The sequence below is a fragment of the Heterodontus francisci genome, chromosome 4 (assembly GCF_036365525.1).
Source record: "Heterodontus francisci isolate sHetFra1 chromosome 4, sHetFra1.hap1, whole genome shotgun sequence".
NCBI lineage: Eukaryota > Metazoa > Chordata > Chondrichthyes > Heterodontiformes > Heterodontidae > Heterodontus > Heterodontus francisci.
In genome coordinates, this window is record NC_090374.1 from 62,005,967 (window position 1) to 62,026,512 (window position 20,546).

The window sequence follows — 20,546 nt, forward strand, 5'->3', positions numbered from 1 at the left end:
GCACCTGTGGAAGAGCCTATCACTCTAGAATTGGCCTTTATAGCCACTCCAGGCGCTGCTCCACATACCACTACCACCTCCAGGCGCTTACCCATTGTCTCTCGAGATAAGGAGGCCAAAGAAGAAGCTTTTGCTTTTAATGTAGTTGAATTCCTGAATTTATATTCCCTTACACTTGGAAGCAAATATTTATAAATTACTACAAACAAATGATTATAACAGATGGCTACATTCAGCTACTTAGTGTTATAGATTAATCATAAAGCAGGTTTTTGCTACGATTTTTAAAGAGCTAAATTGTGCCTTCCAAAACACATTTTGCTTTTGTTTATTACTGGATGATACTAGGGATGAAAAATTCCATAGGGTTTTAATAGAGTGAAAAGGCACATTGGGAGAAATTTCTTTATGCAGAAATTTGCACAGGTATGTGGAATTCGTTGTGACAGAAGTTGAGACAGAGACTATAGCATCTTTTAAAGGAAGACTGAATATATATTTGAAGCAAAGGAAGATGGAAAGCTTTGAGAGGGAAGGAACAATTAGCTTTGGATTGCTGTAGCAAAGAGCTGGCACAATGGAATAAATAGATTCTTTCTGTGCTGTAAATTCTTATTGTTTTATCGTACAAAACATTTCTTTCAGCATAATTCCTCTTGTGAAAATGCAATGGCCTAGAAAATCTGTGCAGTTGTAATCCTGGCAATTATGCCAGATTCATGCCTGACATGAAACTCCTCTGTTGACCTTGCTCATGTTAACAGGGTCAGAGGAAGGACTGTACAGTTGTGGGCTTTTGGGGGTTGGGGATTCATCCATGGTGTCCCCTGCTAAAAGTGAAGACCTTGGTACTACCAGTGGTATCTGATCTGACCAGGCAGACGTGCTGGACTCAATCCCAGAACAATTTGGATGCCACCAGCAGCTCCCTTAGAAAGACAGCCACTTAAACCCCAGCCCAAAAGTTTCCAGCCCACTCATCATTGGCTCAAGCTAGATTCCAAGGTGGCACTTACCGATGCTCCTTTCAGCCAAAGACACCTACTGAAACCAGGTGTACTTGTGTCATGACCTGATGGCTTTGTGGAGGTGGACGGATGCTCCTCCCCCTTACAAAACTCTACCTTAAGGCTGGGACCAAGCATATCCAGGATGTGGCTAGGTTTGCAGCTATTCTATCAGACTCGAATGGCCACAGACTTCATGGGCCAATAAAGTAAAATTTTGAGCTAACCAAATTAATAGGAAAAATTTCAGTAAGAACAGCAATAATTAAACAGATTTGTTCCTGCCTCCCACACATGACAGAATACAAATACACAAACGTTAATTCTGCTTCATTTTGATTATGGCAGTGCAGAGTGTTCAATTCGTCAGTGGTTGCATAACTTACATCTGTTGCCAAACAAAGCGAACACAATTATACTGAATTGCAATCAAAAGATCTCAAAGGAAATAAGCTTTTCCAAATTCAAATGGCTTCCATTATCCAATAAAAAAAGTCTGCACCAAGCAACAAAGAAATTGACATCAGCTAAAAATCTATATTTACTCTGGACCCTGTGAAGTCTCATGTCTTCAGGTCACCTCTTGTTAATCACCACCTAACGCTCAACTGATGAAACAGTATGCCCCCACTTTAAATGGCATTTCAAGGATGTTCTGAGGGAAGCAAGGGCACAGAATGCAATCTGGGTGAGAACTTCAATGCCCAACACAAAAAATGGCTCAGTCGTACCAACACTGACTGAGATGGTTGAGTCCTGAAGGACATAACTGTCACACTGGATTTGAATCAGGTGGTGAGGAAAGCAGCAGAAGTAAGTAAGCTACTTGATGCCATCTTCACTAAGCTGTGACCAGTGCTAGACAGACCTTAGAATGAGGTACAAGAGATGCCAATAAACAGGGCTACTGGCATGATAAACTCCAAAAGCTGCAGGCTACTAACAGAGCTGAGCAGTTACAAAATCAGGGTCACAGAACTTTGCTCGACTCCATTATCACATCCGATTGATGGTGGGCAATTGGCGGCTAACAAGAGAATGAGGCTGCATGAACATCCTCATCCTCAACTATGCAGGAGCCAAGCAATTGAGTGCAAGGGAAAATGTTGAGCTGTTTGGAAATATCTTCAGCCATGCCAGACAACAACAGTACCTGGATAACCTCCAGATTGGGCTGACAAGTGACAGGCAATATTCACACCACATAAGTGCCGAGTAGTGATTATCTGAAATAAGAGAAAGCCCCCCTATCTGCCCTTGACCTGCAATGGCACCCTCATCACCAACATCGAGTGTCGCCAGTGATCCTACTCCTGTCTATTCCTGAGGTGCTCAACAACAGATACCAGTGTTCAGCCAATTTGGTTCACTACACGATATTAAGAAGCTGCTGAATGCACTGGACACAATAAGGGCTGTGAACACAGGCAGCATTCCGGCAATACTTGTTTTTTTATTCATTCGTGGGATGTGGGCATCGCTGGCCAGGCCTGCATTTATTTCCCATCCCTAATTGCCCTTGAGAAGGTAGTGGCGAGCTGCCTACTTGAACCACTGCAGTCCTTATGGTGTAGGTACACCTACAGTGCGATTAGGAAGGGAGTTCCAGGATTTTGACCCAACGACAGTGAAGGAACGGAGATATAGTTCCAAGTCAGGATGGTGTGTGGCTTGGAGGGGAACTTGCAGGTGGTGGTGTTCCCATGCACCTGCTGCCCTTGTCCTTCTAGGTGGTAGAGGTTGCGGGTTTGGAAGGTGCCGTCGAAGCAGCCTTGGTGAGTTGCTGTTGTGCATCTTGTAGATGGTACACACTGCTGCCACTGTGCGTCGGTGGTGAAGCAAGTGAATGTTGAAGGTTGTAGATGGGGTGCCAATCAAGCGGACTGCTTTGTCCTGGATGGTGTTGAGCTTGTTAAGTGTTGTTCAAGCTGCACCCATCCAGGCAAGTGGAGAGTATTCCTTCACCTTGTGCCTTGTAGATGGTGGACAGGCTTTGGGGAGTCAGGAGATGCGTTACTCAGCACAGAATACCCAGCTCTGACCTGCTTTTGTATTCACATCATTTATGTGGCTGCTCCAGTTCAGTTTCTTGTCAATGGTAACCCCCAGGATGTTGATAGTGGGGGATTCTGTGACGGTAATGCCATTGAACATCAAGGGGAGATGGCTAGATTTTCTCTTGTTTGAGATGGATGCCTGGCATTTGTGTGGCATGAATATTACTTGCCACTTATCAGCCCAAGCCTGGATATTGTCCACGTCTTGCTGTATTTGGACTGCTTCAGTATCTGAGGAGTCGTGACTGGTGCTGAACATTGTGCAATCAGCAGCGAACCTCCCCACTTCTGATCTTACGATGGAGGGAAGGTCATTGATGGTTGGGCCTAGGCCTAGGCCACTACCCTGAGGAACTCCTGCATTGATGGCCTGGGATTGAGATGATTGGCCTCCAACAACCACAACCATCTTCCTATGTGCTAAGAATGACTCCAAACAGAGATTTCCCCTGATTCCCATTGACTCCAGTTTAACTTGAACTCCTTGATACCATACTCGCCGAAATGCTGTCTTGATGTCAAAGGCAGTCACTCTCACTTCACCTCTGGAGTTCAGCTCTTTTGTCTATGTTTGGACCAAGGCTGTAATGAGGTCAGGGGCTGAGTGGCCCTGGCGGAACCCAAACTGAGAGTCAGTGAGCAGGTTATTGCTGAGCAAGTGCTGCATGACAGCACTGTCAATGACCCCTTCCATCACTTTGCTGATGATCTAGAGTAGACTGCTCGGGCAGTAATTGTCTGTGTTGGATTTGTCCTGCATTTTTTTGTACAAAGGACCTACCTGGGCAATTTTCCACTTTGCCGAGTAGATGCCAGTGCTGTAGCTGTACTTGAACAGCTTGGCTCAGGGCATGGCTAGTTCGGGAGGACAAGTCTTCAGTACTATTGCCGGAATTTTATCAGGGCCCATAGTCTTCGCAGTATCCAGTGCCCTCAGCAGTTTCTTGATATCACATGGAGTGAATCAGATTGGTCAAATACTGGCATGTGTGATGCTGGGGAGGTCGAGATGAATCATCCACTGTCAGTTGTTTAATTTCCACCACCAATCAGTACTGGATGTAGCAGGATTGCAGAGCTTAGACCTGATCCATTGGTTGTGGGATCGCTTAGCCCTATCTATTGCATACGGCTTCTGCTATTTGGCATGCAAGTAGTCCTGGGTTGTAGCTTCACCAGGCAGACACCTCATCTGTAGGTATGCCTGGTGCTGCTCCTGGCATGCCCTCCTGCACTCTTCATTGAACCAGGGTTGGTTCCCCGGCTTGATGGTAATGGTAGTGTGAGGGATATGCTGGACCATGAGGTTACAGCTTGTGGTTGAATACAATTCTGCTGCTGCTGATGGCCCACAGCACTTCATGGATGCCCAGTTTTGAGTTGCTATATCTGTTTGAAATCTATCCCATTTAGCACAACTGTAGTGCCTCATAACATGATGGTGGGTATCTTCAATGCGAAGACAGGACGTCATTTCCACAATTTTGTGTGGCGGTCACTCCTACTAATACTGTAATGGGCAGATGCAGCTGCAACAGGTAGATTGGGGAGGACGAAGTCAAGTAGGTTTTTCCCTCTTGTTGGTTCCCTCACCACCTGCTGCATACCCAGTCTAGCGGCTATGTCCCTTAGGACTCGGCCAGCTCAGTCAGTAGTGGTGCTACCGAGACACTCTTGGTGATGGACATTGAAGTCCCCCACCCAGAGTACATTCTGTGCTCTTGCCACCCTCAGTGCTTCTTCCAAGTGCTGTTCAACATGGAGAAGCACAAATTTATCAGCTGAGGGTGGGGGTGGGGACTGTTGATGGTAATCAGCAGGAGTACTGTTGCAGACTTGTCCACCAGAGTTTGCCAATCCCAAGCTGTTCCAAAACAGCTAGGACACTGGTATCTACCCAACCATATGGAAGATTTCCCAGGTATTTCCCAATCACAAAAAAAGTACAAAACTATCCCAACCAATTACTGGCTTATCAACCTCCTCCAAATAACCAGTAAAGTGGTGGATGGTGACATCAATAGCATCATCAAACACCTATTCACCAAGAACCTACTCACCAATAACCTTCTCACTAATGCTCAGCTCAGGTTCCATCAGAACCACTTGACTCCAGAACTCATCACAGCCTTGATCCAGACAGAGACAAAAGAATGCAAGAGGTGAGGTAAGACTAATTGCTCTTGACATTAGGCATTACTTGACTGAATATGACATTACAGGGTTCTGGTAAAATTAGTAAATTGTAGTCAAAAAGAATATCCTCCAATAGTTGGAATCATACCTGAGGTAAAGGAAAATTGTTGTGATTGTTGGAGGCCAATCATCATAGCCTGAAGGTATATTTACAAGACTTCCTCAGGGAAGAATCTTTAACCCAACCATCTTCAGCTGCTTCATCAATGGTGTTCTGTCCATCTTAAGATCAGGAGAGGGGCTTCCCAGGATAGATGCTGTTTGTTGATGATTCCACAGTGTGAATCTCATTTGTAACTCCTATCTTAAAGAAGCAGCCCATGTCAGACTACAAAAGTATCTAGATAACCTCCAGATTGGGCTGCCAAGTGACAGGCAATATTGACACCACGTAAGTTCTGAGTAGTGATTATCTGAAACAAGAGAAAGCCTCCTACCTACCTGTGACCTTCAATGGTACTCTCATCACCAACATCTTGAAGGTCACCAGTGACCAGAAGTTGAACTGGTCCAGCTATATCAATTCTGTAGCCACAAGAAGTCAAAGGCTGGATACTCTGATAAGTGGTTCACCTCCTGACCCCACAAAGCCCTAGCTCCATCTACAATGCTCAAGTCAGGAGTATGGAATGTAACTGAGGTAGTACTCCAGAGGCCCAGACTAATACCCTGGTGACATGGATTCAAATCTTACCATTACAGCTGGTAGAATTTAAATTCAATTTATTAAGAAAATCTGGAATTGAAAGCTAGTCTCAATAATGGTGCCATGAAATCATCATTGATTGCCGTAAAAACCCATCTGTTTCACTAATGTCCTTTAGAGAAGAAATCTGCTGTCCTGACTTGGTCTGGCCTACATGTGACTTCAGACCCACAGCATTGTGGTTGACTCTTAACTGCCCTCTGAAATGGCCTAGCACGCCATTCAGGTGTCAAGGGCAATTAGGGATGGGCAATAAATGCTGGCCTTGCCAGTGACACCCACATCCCATGAAAGAATAAAAAAATGTTGAACTGTCATTATAAACTTAATTAATTTACAGCATGTGCTTGATAGAAGTACCCATCCAAATTCATCTAATGGACATATGGAAAATCTGGCAGCTGCAGAAATGGGTAGCGGTCTGCATAATGGGTCCCGGGCCCATTTTCGGCCCATGTTTACAAAAATAATGTCTGAATATTGGGCAGTATTCACAGGAAATCCTGCATAATGGATGGTGCTTGTTTCTAAAATTGATCGAAAGGCTCCTCAAATCTTTCTTTTTCTTTATTTGTGGTGATTTAATGATACATCCTTTTTCCAGAGTGGCTCACTGAGTTTATCTTTTTTTGGCAGCTTCGCAATATGTATTCATCTAAATCCCCAACAGGCACCATACTGAGGGGGGTTATTTATAGGCCCCTGACAGCCTGGCAGAGGATTCCCTGGCTCTCAAATGAGCATTAATATCCAAAATAATAAAGAGTCCAGGGTCTGAATTCATTATGAATCGCAACCCCTCTGAATTTAACTAAATAGTCATCCTTAATTTAAACCATTGACAGTTCATCTCACTGTGCTATTTTTACTGCATTAAAAGCAAATTTAGGACAGTACAGAAGTTCCAGGGAATTACAAGATAGCAATTCAACTGAGTGTTTCTGATGACATTACATTAGAGAAGGACGACATCCACAGACCTCAGGGCTGCAATTGTAGCCCTTCAACTTGCAACCAGTTATTTGCCATTCACATTTAAATAAAAATACAGATGAATCTACTCTTGCTGAATCTTCTTTGCATTTCACACGAGTCATACAGAATTTGGTAGACGGAGCATGATGCAGGTGATAATTAAAATAGCATAGTCGTACAGCATAATTTGTGCTAATGTATCGCCATTAGTTTGGCAACTAATTATAGTGACTATGTATAACAGCAAACAAAAAGGATAAGAAAAGAGCAACTGGTTCACCCAGCCTATCGCATCCAGACATCACACAACCTACATGCAACATAAAGTTCTCTAACACGGTGGGGTGGATCACAAGAGCCTGGAGAAGGACCGGAAGAGGGCTACCAGAATGACACTATGTCCCAGTTATGCCATCCCCTGGGAGAGGCAAATAAACTGAGAAAAGAAACTGTAGGCCAATTTACAAAAAAAAACTTGAGGATTTCTTTGCTTATCCATGAAAACAATGAATCAGACCCCAGGAGATTGCAATAACTGATTATACTAGCCACTGTTGGCACTACCTATCTTCTGTAACTTGAGATGTCTCCCACTCTTATGGATTTACCCAACTTCCTTCTGAGGGCCTCAAATGAATATATATTCACCACACATTCTGGAAATTTATTCCATACGTTTTGTTCACAGTGGCGCAGTGGTTAGCACCGCAGCCTCACAGCTCCAGCGACCCGGGTTCAATTCTGGGTACTGCCTGTGTGGAGTTTGCAAGTTCTCCCTATGTCTGCGTGGGTTTCCTCCCACAGCCAAAAGACTTGCAGGTTGATAGGTGAATTGGCCATTATAAATTGTCACTAGTATAGGTAGGTGGTAGGGGAATATAGGGACAGGTGAGGATGTGGTAGGAATATGGGATTAGTGTAGGATTAGTATAAATGGGTGGTTAATGGTCGGCACAGACTCGGTGGGCCGAAGGGCCTGTTTCAGTGCTGTATCTCTAAAATCTAAAAAAAAATCAAATTGAAGGACATTTGCCTATTCCATCAATGTGTCTAAATTAGCCTGCAGTCTATTTCACTTAAAGTCCGAACTACTTCGCACACAATCGTGCCGTCAGCAAAATCCATTCATCCAAATCACTGATAAAAATAGTGAAGAGCAATGATCCTAATACAACTCTGTGGAACTCCACAAGCAACTGGATCCTACATACAGCCACTATCCTCTGCCTACGGAAATGCGATCAATTCCCAGGGTCATTGATATGTCTCAGGAGTTGGAGTGTGAAATATTGAATGAGATAAACATAGTGAGATAGGAAATGGTGAATGGTTTAGCAATTTTGAAAGTAGATAAATCACCAGGTCCACATGAAATCTATCCCAGGCTGCGAAGAGGGCTGATAAGGGAAATAGGTCCTTCCTATTCACTATTTAGGTCCCTCAATTTTATACACCTGAATTAAATCATAACCCCCCCCACCCCCCCACAGTCTTCACTGTTCCAAAGAAAACAACCCCAGCTATCCAATCTTTCCTCATAACTAAAATTCTATATTCCTGGTATCATCCTCATAAATCTCTGTACCCTCTCTAGTTTGATCATATCCTTCTTATAATGCAGTAACCAGAACTTTATGCAGTCTTCTAGCTGTAGCTTACCTAGTGCTTTTTGCAGTTCTAACACATCTTCCCTGCTCTTAGAATTATAGAATCATAGAATGGTTACAGCATAGAAGGGTGCCATTTGGCCTGCCGTGTCCTTGTCTGCTCTCTGCAAGAGCAACTCAGAACCATAGAAAAGTTACAGCACTGGAAGAAGCCATTCAGCTCATCATGTCTGCACCGGCTGAAAAAACTAGCCGCCCAGTCTAATCCCACCTTCCAGCACCTGGTCCATAGCCTTGCAGGTTACAGCATTTCAGCAGCAGGTCCAGGTACATTTTAAATGAGTTGAGGGTTTCTGCCCGCACCACTGATCCAGGCAGTGAATTCCAGACACCACCACCCTCTGGGTGAAAAAGTTTTTCCTCATGTCCCCTGTAATTCTTCTATCACTCACCTTAAATCTGTGCCCCCTGATAATTGACCTCTCCATTAGGGGAAACAGGTCCTTCCTGTCTACTCTGTCTAGGTCCCTCATAATTTTGAACACCTCCATTAAGTCACCCCTCAGCCTCCTCTGTTCTAAGGAAAACAACCCTAGCCTATCCAATCTTTCCTCATAGCTGCAATTTTCATGCCCTGGCAACATTTTTGTAAATCTCTTCTGTACTGTCTCCAGAGCAATTATGTTCTTCCTGTAATGTGCTGACCAGAACTGTATGTAATTATCCAGCTGCAGCCTAACCAGCATTTTATACAGTTCCGACATTACATCCCCGCTTTTGTATTCTGGACCTCAGCCACTAAAGAAAAGCATTCCATATGCCTTCTTCACCACTCTATCTACCTGTCCTGCCACCTTCAGGGACCTGTGGACATGTACTCTCACTTCTTCTATCCCTCTCAATATCCTCCCGTTTGTTGGCACTCTCCAAGTGCATTACCTCACACCTCTCCTGATTGAATTCCATTTACCACTTTTCCAGCCACTCATCCAAACCATTGATATCATTCTGGAGTCTACAGCTATCCTCTTCACTATCAACTACACAGCCAATTTTTGCATCATCTGCAAATTTCCCAATCATGCCTTCCACACTTAAATCCAAATCATTAATATATACCACAAATAGCAAGAAACCCAACACTGAGCCCTGTGGAATGCCACTGGAAACTACCTTCCATTCACAAAAACACCTGTCGACGATTACCCTTTATTTCCTGTAACTGAACCAATTTTGGAGCCAACTCACCATATTCCCCTGTATCCCATGGGCTTTTACTTTTCTGACCAGTCTGCCATGTGGAACCTTTCCAAATGCCTTACTAAAATCCATGTAGACAACATCCACTGAATTACCCTCATCAATCCTCTTTGTTAAGTTCGTAAGACACAACCTTCCCTGAACAAATCCATGCTGACTACCCCTGATTAATTCGTGCCTTTCTAAGTGGTAGTTTATCCGATCTCTCAGAATTGATTCTAATAATTTGTCCACCACGGAGATCGGACTGACCAGCCTATAATTATTTGGCCGATCCCTTTTTAAACAATGGTACAATGTTCACAGACCGCCAATCCTCTGGTACCTCGCTGGTATCTAGTGAGGATTTGAAGATGGTCCTCAGAGCATCCGCTATTTCCTCCCCAGCTTCCTTTATCAGCCTGGGATACAATCCATCCGGTCCTGGTGATTTAGCCACTTTCAAGGATGTCAGACCCTCTAGTACTTCCTCTCTCATTATGCTTATCATATCTAATATTTCACACTCCTCTTTAACTACAATGTCTGCATCATCCCTCTCCTTTGTGAAGACAGAGACAAAGTACTCATTAAGAACCCTGCCCACATCTTTTGCATCCATGCACAAGTTCCCTTGTACATCTCTGATAGGCCCTATCCTTTCCTTAGTTATCCTCTTGCTCTTAATGTACTGATAAAACATCTTTGGGTTTTCCTTGATTTTACCCGCCAATATTTTATCATGTCCTCTCTTTGCTTTCCAAATTTCCTTTACTTCACTGCTGCATTTTCTATATTCCTTTAGGCTTTCCAAAGTATTTAGGTTTTGTGACTGTTATAAGATTTCTTTTTTTTTATTCAGTCATGGGATGTGGGCATCGCTGGCTAGGACAGCATTTATTGCCTATCCCTAATTGCCCCTTAGAAGGTGGTGGTCAGCTGCCTTCTTGAACCGTTGCAATCCAGGTGGGGTAGGTACACTCACTGTGCTGTTAGGAGGGAGTTCCAGGATTTTGACCCAGCGACAGTGAAGGAAGAGCGATATAGTTCCAAGTCAGAATGGTGTGTGGCTTGGAGGGGAACTTGCAGGTGGTGGTGCTCCCACACATCTGCTGCCCTTGTCCTTACTTCTTTCAGATACCCAAGAACTGCAACCTGGCCTGGCCATGGTAGAGAAGCAAGAGGTGAAAGAGCAGGAAGACAGGATGGTTTGTGACTTCGAAGGGAACTTGCAGGTGGTGGAGTTCCCATGCAACTGCTGCCCTTATCCTTCTAGGTGGTAGAGGTCGTGGATTTGGAAGGTCCTGTCTAAGGAGTCTTGGTGCGTTGCTGCAGTGCATCTTGCAGATAATACACACTGCTGCCACTGCGCATCGGTGGTGGAGGGAGTGAATGTTTGTAGATGGGGTACTAATCAAGCAGGCTGCTTTCTCCTGGATGGTGTCGAGCTTCTTGAGTGTTATTGGAGCTGCATCCATCCAGGCAAGTGGAGAGTATTCCATCACACTCCTAACTTGTGCCTTGTAGATGGTGGACAGGCTTTGGGGAGTCAGGAGGAGAGTTACTCACCACAGGATTTCTAGCCTCTGACCTGCTCTTGTAGCCACGGTATTTATGTGGCTACTCCAGTTCAGTTTCTGGTCAATGGTAACCCCCAGGATGTTGATAGTGGGGGATTCAGATCATAATGCCATTGAATGTCAAGGGGTTATGGTTGGATTCTCTCTTCTTTGAGATGGTCATTGCCTGCACTTGTGTGGCACGAATGTCACTTGCCACTTATCATCAGCCCAAGCCTGGATATTGTCCAGGCTTTGCTGCATTTCTACAGGGACTGCTTCAGTACCTGAGGAGTTGTGAATGGTGTTGAACATTGTGCAACCATCAGCGAAAATCCCATTTCTGACCTTATGATTGAAGGAAGATCATTGTTGAAGCAGCTGAAGGTGGTTGAGCCTAGGACACTACCCTGAGGAACTCCTGCAGTGATGTCCTGGAACTGAGATGATTGACCGCCAACAACCACAATCATCTTCCTTTGTGCTAGGTATAACTCCAACCAGCAGAGTGTTTTCCCCCGATTCCCCTTGAATCCAGTTTTGCTTGGGCTCCTTGATGCCATACTTGGTTAAGTGTTGCCTTGATCTCAAGGGCAGTCACTCTCACCTCACCTCTTGAATTCAGATCTTTTGTCCATGTTTGAACCAAGGCTACAATGAGGTCAGGAGCTGAATCACCCTGGTGGAACCCAAACTGAGTGTCAGTGAGCAGATTATTGCTTAGCAAGTGCCACTTGATAGTACTGTGGACGACACCTTCTATCACTTTATTGATGTTCGAGAATAGACTGATAGGGCCGTAATTGGCTGGGTTGGATTTGTCCTGCTTTTCTGTACGGGACATACCTGGGCAATTTTCCACATTGCCAGGTCGGTGCCAGTGTTGTAGCTGCACTGGACAGCTTGGCTAGGGGCGCGGCAAGTTCTGGAGCACAGGTCTTCGTTACTATTGCTGGAATGCTGTCAGGGCCCATAGCCTTTGCAGTATCCAGTGCCTTCCGTCGTTTATTGATATCACGTGGAGTTAACCGAATTGGCTGAAGACTGACAACTGTGATGCTGTGGACTTCAGGAGGAGGCCAAGATGAATCATCCACTTGGCACTTCTGGCTGAAGATTTTTGCAAATGCTTCAGCCTTATCTTTTGCACTGATGTGCTGGGCTCCCCCATCATTGAGGATGGGCATATTTGTGGAGCCATCTCCTCCTGTTAGTTGTTTAATTGTCCACTCACGGCTGGATGTGGCAGGACTGCAGAGCTTAGATCTGATCCATTGGTTGTTTATCTTACCCTGTATGCTTCTAGTTAACCAGGGGGCTTAAGATTTGGCAGTACCACCCTTTTTCTTTGTGGGGACATTTCTACACTGTGCCCGGAGAATCTCGACTTTGATTGCCTCCCACTGATTTTCCTTCAAATAGCTGTATCCAGTCCACTTTCACCAGATCACCTCTCAACTTTGTAAAATTTGCCTTCCCCCAATTTAGTACTTTTACTCCTGTTCTATCATTGTCCTTTTCTATAATAATGCTAAATCTAACTGTATTATGGTCACTATCTCCTAAATCCACTTCATCCACTTGCCCAGCTTCATTTCCTAAGATTAACAGCTGAATTTTATTAGCGCATCGCACGTGATGCGGCGTGCTTTGAAGTCGGCGGTCCGCCCACACTGAGCAGCTGCCGCAGAGTCCCCGCGATATTACGCGTGGGGACTCATTTAAATGGAGGGGGTAGAGCGGCAGCCCCCGATGACGTAGAGGGGGGCGGCTGCTGTGTCCGGCGCCACCGTGCAGGCGCCATTTTTAAAGGCCTTCAAGCCCTTCAGGAGAGATTTAGTTAAATATGCCAGTCCATAAAAATGTCAAAATAGAGTTGTCCACACCTGCAATCCCCTCTCCCACCGCCCCCCCAATGCATAAATTTTATGCCCTATCCCCCGAAGAAAGTGAGTTATCACTCATGACCTTTCCCCCTGAATGTTATTCTGTTTGACCTAAACCCCTTCCCACCATCCTAGGTACGTGTCGTCAATAAGGATCGTTTTTCCTGCTCCCCCTGCCCTCCATACAGAGTTCCAAACGCGCGAGTTGAGGCCGGTGACGGTAAAATCGGTGTGAGACGGCCGCCGGGAACTGGCAAGTTGATTTGCATTTTTATTAACCTCATTTCAAAATTTTAATGAAGGCCCCGCTGCCAAGTGTCGAGGGGGCTGCACCGAGGCCTCGCCCCCCGCCGCTAATATCCGGCGGGGCCTTCTCGGAGTCGTGGGTCGTGGCGGGCCGCTCACACAAGCATTTTACAGACCTACCCATCACAACCTACGATGTCGAGGGGCTGGTAAAGTCCAGCCCTAAATCTAGAATCATGCCCCCTCTCGTTGGGCTTGTTTCATGCCGGCTGAAAAAGTTCCCTTGAATGTAGTTCAAGAATTTTGTACCCTTTACATAATTTGTATCCCAGGTGATATTAGAGTAGTTGAAATCCCCAATTATTGCCCTATTGTTTTTGCACTCAGAAATTTGCCTGCATATTTGTTCTTCTATCTCCCTCTCACTATTTGGGGTCGATTGTACACTCCTAGTAGTGTGGCTGCCCTTTTGTTTCTGATCTCAACCCATAGGGCCTCATTTGATGATTCATTTAGCATATCATCCTTCCTCAAAGCTATAATTGATGCTTTAACCAATAATGCAAACCCCTCCTTTTTATTCCCCCCTCTATCCTGCCTGAAAACTCGATACTCAGGGATTTTGAGCTGCCATTTTTGCCACTCTTTAAGCCAAGTTTCCATTATAGCAATGATATCGTGCTGCCATGTGTCTGTGCCCTGCTCTGAAGTTGTCCTATCTGAAACTGACCTCAGGTTCCCATCCGCCTGCCAGTCTGGTTTAAACCACCCCCAACAGCATTAGCAAACCTTCCTCTAAGATATTCGTCCAGATCCTGTTCAGGTGTAGACCGTCCCACCTTCTCCAGAACCAGTCCCGGTGCCCCAGAAATCTGAAGCCCTCCCTTCGGCACCATCTCTCCAGCCACGCATTCATCTGGTGTATTCTCCTATTTCTATACTCACTAGCATGTGGCCTTGGGAGTAATCTGGAGATTACTACCTTTGAGGTCCTGCTTACTAATCTCTTTAACTCCCTTAACTCAGACAGCAGGACCTTATCCCTTTTTCCTACCTATATCATTGGTATCTATTCTAATTCCACCTTCCAGCATTTGGTCTGTAGCCCTGTAGATTATGGCACTTGAGGTACATATCCAGACTCCTTTTGAATGAGTTGAGGGTCTCTGCCTCAACTATCCTTTCAGGCAGTGAGTTCCAGACCCCCACCACCCTCCGGGTGAAAACGTTTTTCCTCATCTCCCCTCTAATTATTCTACCAATCACTTTAAATCTATGCCCCCTCGTCACTGACCTCTCTGCTAAGGTGAATAGACCTTCACCTCCACTCAATCAAGGCCCCTCAAATTTTTGTACATTTCAATCAGATCTCCCCTCAACCTTCTTTGTTCCAAGGAGAACAATCCCAGCCTATCCAATCTTACCTCAGAGCTGCATTTTTCCAATCCTGGCAACATCCTCGTAAATCTCCTTTGTACCTTCTGTAGTGCAATTACATCCTTTCTGTAATGAGGTGACCAGAACTGCACACAGGACTCAAGTTATGGCTTAACCAATGATTTATACAGTTCCAGCATAACCTCCCTGCTCTATTTCTATACCTCGGTTAATAAAGGAAAGGATTCCATATGCCTTCTTAACCACCTTATCGACCTGTCCTGCTACCTTCATGGATCTGTGGACATTCACTCCAAGGTCCCTCACTTCCTCTACACTTCTCAGTATTTTCCCATTTATTGTGTATTCCTTTGACTTGTTTGACCTCCCCAAATGCATCATCTCACTTCTCCGGGTTGAATTCCATTTGTCACTTTTTTGCCCATCTGACCAGACCATCAATATCTTCCTGCAGCCTACAGTTATCCTCCTCCTTTTTCTGCTGGCACAGACACGATGGACCAAATGGTCTCCTTCTGTGCCATAAATTTCTATGATTCTACGATTTGATGGACCAGAGATCTGATTTATCAGTGGGGCCACATATCCAGGACCCAGTAGAATGGCAGGATTTGGAGTCCATCTGCCTGATAGTTCCCTCTCTTATGGCAGCAGATGTGCCAAGGCTATGGCCTTCCCCCTCAAAGCATGACAACTGACGTGCATGGGAGCTAGAACCAAACTGCCCCAGGAACACCTTCTAGAGATACAGTTACCAGTGGATCTAAAACTAGAGCCAGATTCCATGAGATGAGGACCATCCCAGTCTATTGACCCTTCTGTATAATATGAGGAGCTAATGATCAGTTATCAACGAATGGAATGAGAATTATAAGGGATAATTTTGTGAAGCTTAATAGAAGTGTGGAACCTTGTAGGGGCGAGTATCTCAAAGAATTGGGAAGCAACATTTCACAATCCAATCTTTAAATTAAATTTGTCTCTATTTCTAGGCTGACCTAGGTTCACGATCCCAACATCGACCTCAAGTCCGTGTCGGGAACCCGACATGGCAGTTGTGAAATGGTCAATTAAGAAGCTGCCTCCGGGAGCCCCATCCAAGTAAGAGGCGTGGGTGGACTGGGAAACTGGCGGGCGATATTTGGCCAGCAGCCCCACCAGGAGAGGTGGGCACTGCTAATGTAGTTGAGAGAAGATGATGAGGGCACCTCAAGATGGAGGGGCTCTCTGAAAAATTATAAAATTGTTAAAAATAGTGTGACCACAATTGCCAGAACACCACTGTGGAGGGAGAGGATGGCCTGCAGCTGCACTGTGGTCCTGTGATACTCGCGGCTCTGGAAAGTGGGGTAGATTTGAAGGAGGCAGTGGGAGCGACCTCCAGGTAAATGCCAGGCTTCAGCCTCAGCTGGGGGAACATCTGCCATTGGGAAGATCCCAGTGGTATCACTAATTTGCTCCCAAGTGGGTACTTAATTGAGCGTAATTAGCTACCTGCCACCACCGGGCAGGCAGCCAGTGCCAGTCAGACCCTGCCTCCGACAACATTGCTCAGAGGCTGGATCACATCAATTGACCAGGAAAATTCAACCCAATATCTCCACAACCTGCAGCATTCTCCATTTAAGCAATCTTTTCTTAGGCCGATGCTCTTGTCACACGGTAACCAGCCATTCGGAGGAGTACAAGACTGCTGCAGATTGACTGACTTCCCTTTTCTTTTAAGTGGGGAATTAGACTGAATCTGTTCAGTACCTCCATCTAGTGGTTTGACTAAGACTGAACCCTACGACTGATCCAGTTTGTTGGCACATCAAAATTCCATATCATTAAGACAGAGCAGAAGATTTGAATATCATACCTTTGTAGTTGGATGTAAAACAGAACACATCATATTTGTCCTTCACCTGGTCTCTGTATCCATAGCTTCTGACACCAGGCACTGTATTTCTCCCTCCACATGGTTCCCTGGGTTTGGTGATAGGATACTGCACAGACCCATCACTCAGCCAGCCAGCATTACACCAGTCCATTCCTGCTCTCCACGCATCATAAAGCTGATCAAATGAAGCAACTATTGCATCCTGATCTTCACACGCCTTCTGAGCCTCAAGAAAATTCAGGTTGTAGCGACCTAGTCGTGGAAAGTACGGGAACACAATACCTGGAATCAAATGAAGGACACAAGAAAACAGAAATGAATACATCCATACAAAGAGTTTACCAGCTAGATGAACATGGTGACTGTAAGCAGCAGAAATACAAAGGTATACAGGCTGTCAGACATATGTATAATTAGATACATCGATTCATATTTATTTAACATTCTTTACAAGGACTTGCTAGAACCTGAGGGGTGTTCTGATTCAGTAAAATTTCAATTATTCATTAATAACGACTTTGGACTGCTGTTAACATTTTTCTTTAGCTTTTCACTATATTGCTATAATTTGACGGCAATGTGCACACAATTTGCACATTTCTCCTGCAAGATTCTATGTATAGATCTTAATTTTCAGAACAGATTGTCAAAATACTGTTGCTAAATTTATGAACAACCAATGAGAGGACTGCATGTGTTTTTGTTCACTGGACTCATTACTGTAAATTTATTCATATATACATATGTATGCCTGCAACCCTTCCGCATCAATCAAGTCAAATCAAATTAAATAATATAAAATCTGTCAGCTTTCAAGATGGAAAACAAATGTAAATTATTTATAATTGACTGACTTGTGTGACTCTCCTCACTGCCTTTTCACATGCTATTCCACTCCCCACCACCACCACCCCCCCTCCCCCACCCCATCTTATTAACTCCTCTGAAGCATTCATCATTACCATCTGAAATTTCAGTAATGGCTGTTTCCAGGCCAATACCACTCTTGAAGTAGCTTCTAAATGATGAATCCTTGCAGTGGTTGGTTAATCTTTTGGACTTTATTTAGACCCCATGTCTGACTATTCTGTGGCAGTGGGTCTGCATACTAATGGGCTGTGCCGCCAAATCACTTCTATTTTAATCAATATGTATGAAATCTGAAATATCCTTTACCGGGTTTACTAGTTTTTTTTTATCTCAACCGTTTATATTGGAGAAATATAGGACAGCACCAGAATATGTAGGACAAGCTGTAGCTTAATTTAAACTTAACAAATAACTGCCACTTAATTCTGACAGCATAGAGGTGTTAGAAATACAGGATTAGGACACTTAGGCAAATGTTGCAATTCCCCTCTTAAACAAATCTGAGCCAGTCATATCACATTGCAAGGAATGTGCCAGTGGAAGAATTCTACAGTTTTTGTTGAAAAGTTGGATATAAGACATTCAGTATCTAATCATGGTCTGGCAGAAGGACATAAAGATCAATTTATGTGTCCCCGATGTTGAGTTTCTATTCTCCCTCCTGGTTCCTTGAAGTTTTGCTGTTCCTCTCTTAGATCCTGGATACCTGATGTTGGGCTACACCTCTCCTCAAGGGAGATGGAGAGCGGGCAGGAAAGTAGAGTTGAGGTAGAGGATCAGCCATGATCATATTGAATGGTGCAGTAGGCTTGAGGGGCCAAATGGTCTACTCCTGCTCCTATTTCCTATATTCCTTATCTGATTCCTTGACCTTCTGCTGCTCCTTTCCCTGTCTCCCAATTCCCTGATATTGTGTGATTCCCTTCTGCTCTAAATCCCTGTTCTTACACTTCTCCTTTTCCTGCTCCAAATTCACTGATGTAGTATTACTCTTCTCCTGCCTAGTTCCCTGGTGTGTTGTTGCTGCTCTTCTGTCATGGTCTCAATGTTCTACTGGGCTTCTGCAACCTGATTCCTCAATAACATGCGCTCCTCTCCTTCTTAAGCATGAAGATTATGCTGAATCTGGCACATTTCACTGAAAACATGTTGGAAGCAAATGTTTTCTATTGAGATAAAAACTATGAAATCTCAATCAATTGTTAATTCTTTTGAAACTTAAAAAGAAAAGAATTCTGAAGTATCAACAGAACATTATTGCAAATAACATTAATTTGGTTACAGCATTTTCAGGTGTAGTTGGTTGAAATGCTGTTGATTAATTGCACCAAATCTTCTGCAACTGTATATTCATCAGAATTGCAATGAAAAATATAACAAAATGTGGGACATTATCTAAAACACTGTTTCACTACCTGGGTCAGGATGCACTGCACTGCAGCATCTATTTGTAGATGTGATCCCACTACTGATTGGTGTGGGAATTTGGCTTGCCACCTGTCCAACCTCAGCTAGCTCACAACAGTTTATACAATCTAATGAACTCATAACTCCCCAGATAGGAAAAGAGAGCAGTAACGAGGTAACGGTTATACAAATTGTACATTTCTGGCTCCAGTCTGAATCAGGATAAGTATAACACACAAATATAAATGGACTGAGGCATCTTGGAAAAATGAGTGCAGGTCTACAGTACACTAGCAATAACTCAACACCAAGAAGTTCTAAATTCTCTTAGAAATAATCAGAACTGCCAACACTGAGGAAACATCAAGAGTGAGATTTATGACCAAAAGAAGTGTGATAGACCATAAGCTCATTTCAATACATGGAGGAACTGTATTGACTTTTAAGAGCGAGATACGTTGAAATAGGTCACATTTTTACTGAGTTTCAATGCAAATTTGACAGGCATGGAATTGTCACACTGGTGCTGCAGAGTTTTGGCATATTACTGATATAGACAGATTTACTCTTCATCAAACCTATCCTGTGTCTTTCCTGGGAACAATTAATATCGACAAAGGGTAGAAAAATAGGCAAAAAGATAATATAAATTTTGTTTTACTTGGGAATATGTCAGAAAGTGAAATGTAACCGTTTGCTATGGATCAAGACACAGACAGAATCTATGACTAAACATACATAAGATTCACAGAACAGTATACATTCATAGAGGATATCTTGAGCCCCATTATTGACTTGAAACGAACAGGCTGCCCTGAATCTGAAATGGCCTTACCTGGGCAAAATTCAAGCTTACCCAGGTTTTCAATTTGTTTCAAATATCATTCCAACTTAATACTTATGAATGTTGCCTCAGTAGTACAGACATACACAGTTATAATATTGTACTAATCTTTCTACTGTAAATTCATTTTCTATCTTTGGTGCAAACGTGGGGAATTACTTGTACATAATGGAGAGTTCTGTTATGAGTCTCTCCACTATCTCTATTAAAGCTGTTAATGCTGCAGCATTACTCTGCTCAATTATTTTATATGAAGTAGTTACATCAAAAGTACATACTTTAAAAAATTTAAGTGAGCGTCCATCTTGTCATTCCTTCTATAATCAGAATACGAAAGCTATTTCGTAGCTTTCTTTTCTTCTGGATTTCCTGTTGTGGTTTGTGTACTTTAAAGCACATGTTAATTAACAGCACATCATAACACTGATGGGATGGACGTAATCTGCAATTCTATATATGAAACAATGTAATTGAATTCTTCTCCTTAGTGAAAATTCAATGTGTGAAAATGATGCCAAATGTCAGAAATAGTTTTTTTAAAGAAGTATATTCTTTAGAAAGGAAGTTCATCTTATAACACATGACACCAGATAATAATTTCTCGACAGTCTGGCAAGATCCAGAATTTTAGCAACTTCCCAGTGCCATAATAGAAATTCCACGATGT

At 43.7% G+C, this 20,546-nt stretch overlaps 1 protein-coding gene across 1 annotated transcript in view; it reads right to left on the reverse strand.

Annotated features, from left to right (window-relative positions):
* The window catches only part of LOC137368680 (hyaluronan and proteoglycan link protein 1-like), a 143,524-nt gene that overhangs the window by 21,138 nt on the left and 101,840 nt on the right, over positions 1-20,546 (reverse strand). The window contains exon 4 of the mRNA XM_068028828.1: positions 16,738-17,040. Within this exon, the coding sequence (XP_067884929.1) occupies positions 16,738-17,040 (303 nt within the window). The remainder of the gene's footprint in view (positions 1-16,737; positions 17,041-20,546) is intronic.